This window comes from Kogia breviceps, chromosome 13 (genome assembly GCF_026419965.1).
Source record: "Kogia breviceps isolate mKogBre1 chromosome 13, mKogBre1 haplotype 1, whole genome shotgun sequence".
Lineage (NCBI taxonomy): Eukaryota > Metazoa > Chordata > Mammalia > Artiodactyla > Physeteridae > Kogia > Kogia breviceps.
Window position 1 is genome coordinate 15,752,332 of NC_081322.1, and position 13,559 is coordinate 15,765,890.

Consider the following 13,559-nt stretch of genomic DNA (forward strand, 5'->3'; position numbering starts at 1 on the left):
TTCCCCAACTTCCTGCCACCAAAGTCACAAGCTGAATAATCTACAATAATCTTTCCTCTCTCCTGCTACCCTGCACTGTGTTCATTGCCACATGCCTTCTTTCATCTGTTTTATTATTTCTGTAGGCATCCCTTCTTCATGATTTTAACAAGATCAAGACTTTCCAATCTTAAAACAACCTTCCAAAAATTTTACATACATACCGAAATACAAAAATATATGATAAAAATGATAAGATTTAGAATCCTAGTCCAGATTCTCTGCTGTGCTCATATCTGTATATACCATTGATATCTGGATAGTTCTACAAGAAAGTCACTCAGGCACACTTCAAAATCAGTATATGATTAAGCGATTCTGACATTCCTTCTCCCTTACCATCTTGTTTTTGCACCTGTTATTCCTGGGTTTCCTTCTCTCTCCTTAGGTCAACAGCCTTCAAGACCCTATAATTCTAGCATTTACATATTTTTGGAGTCTACCAGCATTGTTATATTTCTACTGTCACTGTATTAATCATGCCATCCCTATTATTTCACTAGATTACTGTTACTGACCCCTTCCAAAATTTTCAACTCTCCCAGGTATACCCACAGATATTTTCCTCACACTCCTACTAAACTGACATCCTTAAAATAAAATTTACTATTGTTAATCTCCTACATAAAATCTACCAGAGACTTCCATTTTCCTTAGATAAAATGTGAGCTCCTTTACCAACAATGCTGGCCCCTTCTTGATATAATCTCTACCTAAATTCAGAGCTTATGTTTTATCATAAGTTCTCTGCCCTTTACACTTAAAAGCTCAACTTCTCTCACTTCTTGGAAGGTATCCAGTGTCACACTCATTTCAAAATCTTTAGACAGATAGTTTTCTCTTGGAATTCTCCTCCCTTGGCAATTTTCCTAGATGATTCCATTTCATTGTCCAAGTTTATCCTTTCCTATTAAATATCCCTGCTACATATTCTTATAGTGCTGTAGACTATTCTTTTGATAGTAACTTGATGATGTTGCTTGCCTAACCATCTATCTCCTTCATTAAGTTCTTAGTTCTTTATACTGATACCTAATTTCACTTGGTTATTGATGAATTCCTAGTACTTAGCATATTGCCTTGCACATTGATTGGGATCAAATATATTTGTTTAAAGTATTATTTTAACCTTAGCAATATTATCAATTGAAATCCAAAAGTTATGGTTAACATATTTTAAATGAACATGACTATACATAACTTTTAGTTGTAAGAAATTTATTATTTAACACTTTCCACATGTATATTAAGGTAGTGCTAGTATATTACTTATGTGAATTTGTATTTTATAGATTTATAATATCCACAACTGAATTTGCAAAGTGGTAATTTATGACTCAAATTTAATTTCTACATGATTTATAATAGTCATCAATATATTAGAGTTACCATAAATATCTGATATAAACTAACAATTTAATAATATAATATAATGGCATAAAATCATTTATTTTAACAATTTTTAATTCATAGTCAAGGTATACTAGAGAATACTGGTATTTTGAATCTGACAAATGTGGATGTTGATTACTGAGTGAAACTGGAAAATAATAAAAGTTACCATTTGACGAATGACTTGTATAGGTTTACATAGTCTAATTCAATCTTTAATTCTACCTTGTTAATTCAATACTACTATATTAATTTCTTTAAATTAATCTTTTTAATATATTCTTACCTATATAACAGTGGAGGGAATGAAAACTCATGTGGCCTAAGAACATAGAAAAAATAAATAACATTGATCCGAAAATCCAAAGATTATTCTTTTACATTTATCTTTCTTTAGAGAATTTGAATTTTGTTGTGAGGATTACAGCTTATTTCTTAAGTAGTAAAGTGATTTGCCAGAGAAAACCCTCAATGAGTGTTAGTTTCTATTTTTTTAAATTGTTTTAATTATATTAAATCTCAAAATCCCTGTTTGTTTTCTTGCCCTCTGGCAGTAATGGTACATTCCAACAGAATTGATGCCTGACCCCTCCTTCCACATCAGTGTTGAGTGGTGAAGGAGAACGTTACTGCCACACTAGTTATTTCTATTTATCATCCTTCCATTAAACCATTTTATGTTTCCTTTTCCATCTTTACCTACCACCTTCCCACCATTCCTGCAGAAGTTGGGTGAAGACTCATTCTGAGTTTATTCATTTGTATAACTGAATGTTCCATGAATATTTTACATATGTGGGAGCTCCCTCTTCTTGGATTACAAGAACATGTTTTGTCACCAACCATCACCTTAAGCCTTATGTTTGTAAGAAAATATTACACAAACATTATATTTGAACGATTTTTATTCTTAGTTGTTTTTAAGATTTTTTTTCTCTAAAACTAATCAGAGAGGGATACTTGTATCTGAAAAAAAAAATTAAACCATCCATAAAAAAAGGATCTTGACTATTGCTGTGTTTCAGTTATGCTGAAACTTGGTATAAAAGACTGTAGTAAGTTGCTGGTTTAATTATGTAATGATACCAACACTTTTCAGAAGCAGGTGAGTATATATGGCAGGATGAGACCCAACGTACCTTGACCACATTTTTCCTGGCCTGTTTCACAAAGAAGGTGCCTAGCCATTGGTGACACAGTCCTTGCAGAATACAGGTAAGAATTTTCTATATCATTAGGTTAGGAAAAACTTCACTAACAGTGTATTATTTTTCTGTTTAAAGGTATATTTTAAACAACTGAACTCTACTGTTTCTTGATCAAAATCCAGTCATCAAATCTACTTGCACTTTAGGAATAGAGAAAGAAAGCCAGTCTCCAGAAGTCCCTGAACAAAATCTCTGCTTAGATTTTTCCAGCAATGCTGAAAGCCCATTTTGCAGCAATTCTTTATGACACTTTCATGATAGATTGTAAAACAGAATTTCCCAAAATGACTGACAAATTAATTATGCTTGTGAGCCTGGTGGTTCTTCACAGCATGTTTATAAATGGAAGAACAACATGTAAACGACACTTGGTGGAAGAATGGCGTGCACAGCCCTCAACATATGTGGTGAATTGGACAGTGACAGAAAACATCTGCCTGGATTTCTATGGGGATTGCTGGTTTGGAGATGTAAATACTAAATTGAATACTTCTGGCAATCAAGTTGTTCCCCAGATTTGCCCTTTGCAAATTCAATTAGGAGACATCCTTGTAATTTCTTCTGAACCATCTCTTCAATATCCAGAAATAAATGTGATGAATGTTTCGGAAGCATCATTCATTGACTGTCTGCAAAATACCACAGCTGAAGATCAGTTACTTTTTGGTTGCAATCTAAAAGGAATGCACACTGTTAATTCTCAGTGGCTGAGTGTTGGGACACATTATTTCATCACAGTAATGCCAAGTGTTCCATCCCTTTGTCAACTGGGACTTCGACTAAATGTGACAGTGAAAGAGCAGTTCTGCCAGGAATATCTGAGTTCGGAGCTTTGCTCTGGGCATGGTACATGTTTTACTGAAGTTTGGAGCAAGATATACAGCTGCCATTGCCAGCCTCCATTCTCTGGGAAATACTGCCAGGAGCTGGATTCATGTTCCTGTAAGCCATGTAAAAATAATGGCAGTGGCATTAATAAAAGAGAGAAATGGAATAAGCAAGGATATGAATGTATCTGTCACCCACAAATTACAGGTAAGATTATTTTTTAAAGTAACATAATTCTATTAAAATAGTAAAATAGACTGAATTCATAAACAGTTAGTTACCAAAAAATAGGCTACATTTTTAAGAATTTGGTAGAGTTTTTAGAATGGACTAAATTTGGATTCTGGGCATACATAAATCCTATCAGGCATTCTTTAAAATAAAAATTGTGCTTATTTAAAGAGGATATCTTAAAAACATATATGCTTTATCCTGAAATAACTATTTTTACTTCTTTCCCCAAATCCACTCTTAATGTCTCATTAAAAGAAGATTATCAGAATAATATGTTTTAGTCATTAAATGAAATTCCCAAATTTATGGTATTTGGGCAAGCAGTTCTGGGTGATAATGTAGAAATGAAGTGTGGATCTGAGTCGAGGATGATAAGGACACACATTATTGGGCTGAAGGTTTAAAGTTGCTTGGGAGAGTTGGAGAAGAAAGGATGATTGTGAACCCAAAGTAATGTTCTCAATGGTGTTGGTGTGACACCTATAAAGTAATTGATAAATCAGCTGAACAAGGAGGGAAAGAGCGTGATATAATTATCAACTGATTTAAAAAAAAATTAACTGGCTTTTATAAGCTAAATGAGAGGCAATGATGAGAAACGTTTGCAAAAGAAGACATTTGGTGAGTAGATGAAGCAAGAAGAAGGGCAACCTAAAAACAGTGTAAATAAACTAGGTTACGTGAAGCTGAAGTGAGGATTTAAGGGAAATAGACCATTCCTATTTGAAAGTTTACTAAGGAACTTGGGTCATCAGAGGAAATGAAGAGAAACATTGAGAAATGTAGGAAATATTTGACATTTGGGAATGTGTGAAAGAATTTCTTTCAATTACAGTTTCAGAGACCTGGCATGGAGAGTTACAAAGGTAAAATGAGGATGATCTAACAAAGGGAAATGCCTGGCATTGGCAATGACGGGATAAGAAAACACACAACAGACTAACAGCACATTTTGGTCAGGAGAGGGGAAGGGGGGTGAGAAGCAGATGTGACTGGAGCCAACTGGGCTCAGGGATATAACTGCAATTTTGTGGGGAAGGCTTTAGAAGGATTCAATAGGTTTGTTCTTCTGTGTCCCTGGGAAGACTCCCTTGAAGCTAGATTTGAGGAGACTGTGTGATAAAGTGTAATGGAAGAACTCTATAAGCCATTTTACGCTCCAAAATTCACCTAAGCCAATCATTTAAAATGTAATTTTAGACTCTTTAGGGGAAAAGTACTGAGGCTATTTCAGAAGTTAATCCCAGCATTATCCACTGGATATCCTCTCTGTATAACTGGGATCAAATTCTCATTTGACTCTATTGGCAGGGGTGATAAAAGATGTAAGTTAACCTGACTAATAGTATATCAGGTAATTAAAATTAAGACAGGTCAGCAAAAAAAATAAAAGCACTCAAATTTCTGATTTAGGGTGAATGGAAAAATAATTTAATTGAGAGCTTCTAAAGTATACGTTTTAACCTGTCCAAAGAATTTTAGAGAATATTTGACCAGAAAATTTCTACTACCTACATAATATTAACTGGCATAGATGTAATCATAGATCATGGAATATTATCTCAGTGCTTTTATCATAACTGCATAGAATGGTTTTATCCCAATGTTTATTTCTTTGTTTATTAGAAACACAGCAGTAAATAATGTAAATAATCAAATTTTAAACTCTATAAAAGTATCTAATATTATTTATTTTTTAAGACACTGAGCATATACCATGGCACCACTCTAATTATGCACAATTACTTCAATTTTAAATCTTAAAAGATACATAAATATGTAAGATTACCAAGAAACTGAGAATGTTCACTGTACCAATTTGTTAGTGCTGCCATAACAAAGAACCACAGTGTGAGTGGTTTCAAAATTAGAAGTTTATTTTCTCAAAGTTCTAGAGACTAAGTCGTCCCAATCAAGATGTCAGGAGGATTGGTTTGTCTTCGGCCTCTTTCCTTGGTCCATGGTCAGCCATTTCTCTCTGTGTTTTCACATCCCTTTTCTCTGTAGTGCCTGTACATCCTCTCCTTATAAGGACATAAGTCAGTTTTGATTAGGACCCAAACTAGTGACCTCATTTAACATTTATTACCACTTTAAAGACCCCGTCTCCAAGTAAGTAACACTATGAGGTCCTGGGGGTTAGGATTTCAACATAAGAATCTTTGTTGGGGGGGTGGTCACAATTTAGCTATTACACCCACTAGGACTGAAAGAGAATATGACCTATTGAACATACTACTGATACTTTAGTTTTTGTGTGTGGAAATATTTTGGCACACAATTACTTATTGTAATTATTGTTACTTATATTTTCATTGTTTTGGGGATTGTTTGGAGGTAAGTGAAGAAAGAAGAGTTCTGCATCAGTGAGGTAGAGATGTCAGTCTATAAAGAATTTGAAAAGCATCAACTGGCCAAAACTGCTCACAAATTAAATTAAGAATTCAATTAGAATGGGGGAAGTGGCAGGCTTATTGCCAAATCATGTGCAACTGTTTTGTAGTGACATTTTTGTCCATGTGTCACGCCCTGGAATTTTGTTGGCACATTCCTCTAAGAAGGATATTATGAGATGATCAACTACATAGAAATATATGCTATGCAAGGTTGTGTTTTTTTTGTATAGTAGAACCATGATAGCTTGTACAAGTGGGATTTGGAAAACTTGATATAGCAGCAAAGAAAGCATAGAATTTAGAAGCTTGTGCATGGCTTCTGAGAATCCAAGAAGTCTTCCCTCTTTTCTTCCAAATAATTTTAGATTAGATTAGATTAGATATTAATTGATTTGATTTGATTTTACTGTGGAGAGAATGATTAATATGAGGAATTAATACGAGGTCTACCCTCAAACAAAATTTTAAGTGTATAATATATTATTGCTGACAACAGGTGCAATGTTGCACAGCAGGTCTCTAGATCATATTTTTCTTGCTTGACTGAAACTTTATGCCCTGGTTCCTCTTCAGATGGTATAATACTTTCACATTTTCCTTGTTTGAATAATTACCTTGGCTAGGTAGTAGGGCTAAGATACAATATATTATACACTTGAATGTGTCACTTTGTATATTACCACAGCAATGCTCCAGCATATGTTGAAGAATTGATACTTACATATATTTATATTATCTACATGATTAACACATTCAAATTATCATAAAAATTAACTACAGCTCAAATATCACCAATCAGAAAAATATTTTATTGTTATGCAGTGAAAGGATGGAAAAACTGATGTCAAATTTATTAAAAGTAAGTTTTGTTTCCATTTAAATCCATCATCATGAAGCACTAGGTCTTAGAATTACACTATTCAAAATTTTTATATTATTCATTATTAAAAATTTTGGAAAAATCTGTGACCTTAATTAACTATATAAATATAAAGTACATATTTTAATCTAGTTGAAACATTAATTTTCTTTTATTTTTATAGGCATAAATTGTTCAGAAATAATTGGGCAGTGTCAACCACACATCTGTTTCCATGGGAACTGCAGAAATATTACTGCAAATAGTTTCATTTGTGATTGTGAGGAACTATTTTCAGGTAAAAATACACATCTATGTATGTATGCATACATACACACAAATAATTTTAATTTTGTCATTTATTTCAAATTAGACTTGAAATGTTTCATTTATTACTGAAAAATACAAGTTTAGTGGTTCTATACTCTGACTTTTTTGAAGAAAAAATTTAAGAGATCAATTTGTTTAACAATTAAAGGATTATTCTGCTAAATATTGATATTTCATAATATATGAATAGTTTAGACACCAATTGAACAGTTTTATTTTACTATGATAAAATATATTTTGTTTTTAGGCACTAAAATATGTTTACAAAGAGTGTATATTTTGCACATAATTTGAAAAATTATACCTCTATTATTTCCTTAGGTAACAGGTCAGTAAAGACAAATCCCCTTTAATGAAGCATGAAAATGTTTTATTCCTTCTCAAATAAACTTAAAGATGTCAATAAAATCACTCTTTAAACCAATAGTTTCTTAACTTTTGATTAAATATTTAACAATGGAATTGTGTTTAAACCACTCTGATCTCATCTTTGAACCCTTCCACAGTTTCGCATTTTCTGGGAAATATAACTCACCCTCAGTGTATTTGTCCCTCTTCAAAATGTTTTTTGGTAGTGGTATCTCCGGCCACAATTAGGTACCTAAAGACTCCTTTCGTGGGAGTGAAACAAAAGTTAAGAGTCTCCCAAACTGCAGAGAGTGGTAACTCCCAGTGTTTCTCTTGAAGATCTTTCCATGTAACCTAGTTGAGAGAGATTTGAAAGTCTGGTAGAGTGTATCAGCCACTGCCAATGGTAAGAGAGGTTGGTAGCAGTGCATGTGGTAAGAACTCCAACTGTCTTCAAAGAAATGTTTTCAGGGCTTTTCCCTTCAGGTCATGTATTTTCTGAGATAGGTTATGAGTTGTTAGGTGTTTTATAATAGCTTACCATATCCTGCAGGTGTATGAAGAATATACAATTTATCTCCCAAACCATGACATTTTTGAACAAAAGAGGTAGCTAAAAAGAGTTACAAATATATAATATTTGAAATATTTATTTATTCTTTGGCAAATTGGTTTCATTAAATAGGCAGACAAAGAATGTAGCTCTATTCAAAAAATTAATTTCTAAAATTCCTTCCAAAGAAAATAATTGTAACTTGGTCTCTGCAAATCAGAAGGACATTTTAAAACATGCTTTATATTGATTATCTGAAACATTAAAAATAATATAAGCAGAAACTATATTTACATCTATTTTTCTGAAGAATGAGTAATTTTTCAATATTGTCTTATAACTGTAATTTTTTATAAAGCTATCTATAGCCTCTTCAAAGTTGCATTTATGATTAATAAATTTGAAGTCACTTAATGCCTTCAGCTGACTCTTCTCCTAACTGTGCCATCTTAATTTAGGACATTTTCACCGAACATATTTTGAGGTTCTTGTTAATCTCAAAGGAAAATCTGCTAAATGTTAAGTATTCCCAATTATATATTTTTTGTATAAAATACATCAGTAAAGTATGTCGATAGGAGCTATATTTTATTCTATTCAAAATTATTTTTGACAAACATTTTCAGAGAATCCTCATGAAGTAAATGGTCTCTACGTATGATTCTTTTGAATGTTTCACAACATTTAGGTGTTTCAAATGATTTCCACTATGTCCTGGCACAAAAAAAATAATCTGTGAAATATAGGATTTCTGTCAATGTTGTTCCCCATAAGTCCAGCTATTCCAAAGCCTAGTTTTAACATTTATGATCTCGAGCACTTTTGAATTCATTGAGCTTAAGTTTTTCATTGTATTGTGTAGGAATAAATTTTAATGTCTTTTTAAAAATAAGTACATTTCACTAAAACTTTCAAAAACCAGTCTTTTGTTCTTGATTTATTGTTTTTGGATTAAATGTTGGTAACTGATTTTGAATGAGATGCAACCAAAACTTACAATATTTTCACTAAAATGCCAAAACCTCCCTGAAATACTGGGTTTATTTTCAAAGTCATTCTTCACAAGTTTAAAAGTTTCTAAAATTTAAATGTTAATGGACAGCAGCAAAAGAAAGCACATTTTGCTATGTTACATTATTTTCAATATCAGCTTTATTCCAAAAATTTTAGTCTCTTGTCCTGTGAATATATTAAATTATTTGTAAATTTTGCAACTATAGGTTCTATTCCACTCATATGAGCATAACAACTGATTTGCTTTTAAACTATGTATTATGTATGAACCACAATAAATTCCAAGTACATTTTTTTCATCCTTTTCTCAACTTGATCAAACAAGTATATATCATTATAAACTTAACAAAATTTATACTTATAATTTAGCACAAGAGCACATAACTTCATCTTTGAACATTTTTAGCTAATTTTCAATAGCATTCTTAATATTGTCAGATACCTTGCCTTCAACAGAACAACACTATTATTGAAATAAACTGACTATATATTTGAAACCTCTGATTTTACTAGTATAGGCTGGTGTCTTTTATCTTTGTGTCAATTTATTCTGCTAACTGAGCCAACACATTTATTACAATCGCTTTACTTTTAATATGTACAGAGAAACTTGCAATACAAAATTAGGAAAAAAATTTTGCTATAGTTGTGTGATCTAAGTGAAAATACATGCTTCACAGAGTGATAAGTAAGAATACCTTCTTTATCTGAACTTAACTCATCAATGTGAGGGAGTCTTTTAAAATAATTACTAACATTTAAATAGATGCTGTTGTTTTTTTAACTAAAACGTGTCTTCTGATTTCATGTAGTCAATACTCAGCAGTGGATCATTAAAGTGACATAGTTTAGGAGTAAACTCCATATTCATTACCAACTTTCCAGGGAAACAAGTTTGAAACATACTTTTTATTAAAATTTAATTTTTTGATATCATTGCATTTAAAGTATTTATTGTAAAATAAGAAATAAATATCAGAAAACTATAAAATACAGTAGTTGTATATTTATACCAGAAGATTGCAAACTTTTTTCTGAAAAGGATCAGATAGTAAATATTTTATACTTTCTGAGCCATATGGTATCTGTCAAGGTAACTCAACTCTGCTATTGAGTTAGTAGTGTGAAAGCATCCATAGACAGTACATAAATTAATGAATTTTGTTATGTTCCAATAAAACTTTATTTACAAAATCAGGTGGAAGGTCATATTTGGCTCACAGTTGTAATTTACTAACCCCTGATTTATACCATACAACAAACTATCAACTCTATAGCAAGGACATATAGACTCTCTACAAACTCCATGACAGGAATGTTTGTCCTCAGGTAGTCTCTCATATAAAGCCTAGACATAATCCATAATTTCCTGTGGTCCCACTGACCCAGCTTACTTGCAGTGAGCAGCTTTAGATCTTTCTCCTCCAAGCTAAGAAGGAGACGACTGTTTGTGGCAGCTTGGTTTGCAAAATTCACAAGTGGCCCTATATGAGAGATATAATACCCCTTGTATCTGGAAAAGACTGAGAAAAGAGAGGTAGTTATCACTGGTTAACTTGCAAGTTTGTCCTCATGTTAAAATAAAATACTGCTTGTGTATCCTAGAAAGGACCATGGCTGAATCTAAAGTACAAAGTAGAGATATATCAAACCCATTTGCTTACTTTAATGCAACTGTGAATAATATTACTTGGTTAGAAAATGCAGAACAAATGGTCATTTGATAATTGGGGAGAATTTATATCTCAGAAATAATGTCTTACACTCCATGAACATAAACTTGTGTTATTATGGACAACATAGGATGATGACTCTATTAGAAGACCTAATAACTATAATAGATTGAGATTTTTTTGGTATGTATTGTATTATTCTGTGACTTAAAGCTAAGCTAAAAATGTGCAGGAAGTGTCACATTTTTAAAACATAAAGTATGTATGTATGCATGCATGTACTTATGTATATAGGTATATATCAAACATCTAAATATGTATCTATCCTTCTAGCTATTCAATTATCTTATACATACTTTCTAATTACTTTATTCAAAAACTTTTAGGAACTAATATATGAATAATCTTTTTGCTCAATGTGATGATCTGTGCATATTATTACACATTATCTGATATATGAAGCAAGATTCACAAATAAATTGAGATTATAGTTTTCCAAAGAGTCATATTAAAAGTCACAAACTTTGTATTTTCAATGTCTTATTAATCAGTTATTATTGCATAAATTAGCTTTTATGTTAAAGTACCACTGCTCTTGAGTTTCACTCCAGACTGGGAATTTTGTAACTCATGTGTTTTGGAAAGGTATAGCTATCATGCTAGAAGCAGTTTAAAAATCTATATCTAATGCAAATTTAAATCAAGATGGCAAAGAAATAAAGTGGAATACATCAATCATATTTTAAAACTAGTGATATTCTAGGAAAAACAGATTCCTGGTTTTTAAGACACCTCAAATATTGTGCTAAATTATACACTACCAAATGTTAAAGACCTAAATGTAAGGCCATACACTATCAAATTCTTAGAGAAAAACATAGGCAGAACACTCTATGACATAAATCACAGCAGATTCTTTTTGACCCACCTCCTAGAGAAATGGAAATAAAAACAAAAATAAACAAATGGGACCTAATGAAACTTAAAAGCTTCTGCACAGCAAAGGAAACCATAAAAAGGACCAAAAGACAACACTCAGAATGAGAGAAAATAGTTGCAAATGCAGCAACTGACAAAGGATTAATCTCCAAAATTTACAAGCAGCTCATGCAGCTCAATATCATAAAAACAAAAAACCAATCCAAAAATGGACAGAATGGACAGTTATCCAAAGAAGACATACAGATTGCCAACAAACACATGAAAGAATGCTCAGCATCATTAATCACTAGAGAAATGCAAATCAAAACTACAATGAGATATCATCTCATACCAGTCAGAATGGCCATCATCAAAAAATTTAGAAACTAAATGCTGGAGAAGGTGTAGAGAAAAGGGAACCCTCTTGCACTGTTGGTGGGAATGTAAATTGATAGAGTTATTATGGAGAACAGTATTGAGGTTCCTTAAAAAACTACAAATAGAACTTCCATATGACCCAGCAATCCCACTACTGGGCATATACCCTGAGAAAATCATAATTCAAAAAGAGTCATGTATCAAAATGTTCATTGCAGCTCTATTTACAATAGCCAGGACATGGAAGCAACCTAAGTGTCCATTAACAGATGAATAGATAAAGAAGATGTGGCACATATATATAATGGAATATTACTCAGCCATGAAAAGAAACAAAACTGAGTTATTTGTACTGAGGTGGATGGACCTGGAGTCTGTCATACAGAGTGAAGTAAGCCAGAAGGAGAAAAACAAATACTGTATGCTAACACATATATATGGAATCTAAGGAAAAAAAAAAAAAAAGGTCATGAAGAACCTAGCAGTAAGACGGGAAAAAAGACACAGACCTACTAGTGAGTGGACTTGAGGATACGGGGAGGGGGAAGGGTAAGTTGTGACAAAGTGAGAGAGTGACATGGACATATATACACTACCAAACGTAAAATAGATAGCTAGTGGGAAGCAGCCGCATATCACAGGGAGATCAGCTAGGTGGTTTTTGACCACCTAGAGGGGTGGGATAGGGAGGGTGAGAGGGAGGGAGATGCAAGAGGGAAGAGATATGGGAGCATATGTATATATATAACTGATTCACTTTGTTATAAAGCAGAAAATAACATACCACTGTAAAGCAATTATACTCCAATAAAGATGTTAAAAAAAAAAGAATAATTAGCCATGAGGTAAGACTACAATCACAAATCTTATGAAAGTAAAATTAAGGGGTAAAGATCTAATCTAAAACTGTATGAAAATGTATTCTTCATTATAATTCCAAACTTGAAAATGTTATACAAAATTTATGTATCTATTATAAAATTATCTTCTCTAATTTTATAACTTCATAAGTTTATTGCAAAAAAAATTCATGTATTTTTGGAGCAATTCAAGGAACTATTAAAATTCTCCTGGTCAGTTCCACATTTTCAAAGCCTTTCAAATATTTTGAAATAGGAACAAGTGATTGTCAGAAAATAAGCTCACAGTCTTATTTTAAGACTAAGTTACCACTGCAAAAAAAATAGTTTTAGTTTCAGGATTCAAGAAATTTTATTTGCAAGGCATGCTGTGATCTCTATATACAAGATGAATGATTTTTGGAAAACACAGCATTGCATTAGAGGAATAAGTATTTTTTATGATGTGATAACCCCAGATATCATTCTGACTGATAAGAGGTCTATTGTGATGAGTGAAGATTACTGTAAGACATTTCATTAGCAG

General features: G+C 32.3%; 1 protein-coding gene across 1 annotated transcript in view; it reads left to right on the forward strand.

Annotated features, from left to right (window-relative positions):
• The first annotated feature begins 2,923 nt into the window (after nucleotides 1–2,923).
• The window catches only part of EYS (eyes shut homolog), a 1,724,957-nt gene continuing 1,714,321 nt past the window's right edge, over nucleotides 2,924–13,559 (forward strand). The window contains exons 1-2 of the mRNA XM_059083021.1: nucleotides 2,924–3,674; nucleotides 7,141–7,254. Coding sequence (XP_058939004.1) covers nucleotides 2,924–3,674; nucleotides 7,141–7,254 — 865 coding nt within the window. The remainder of the gene's footprint in view (nucleotides 3,675–7,140; nucleotides 7,255–13,559) is intronic.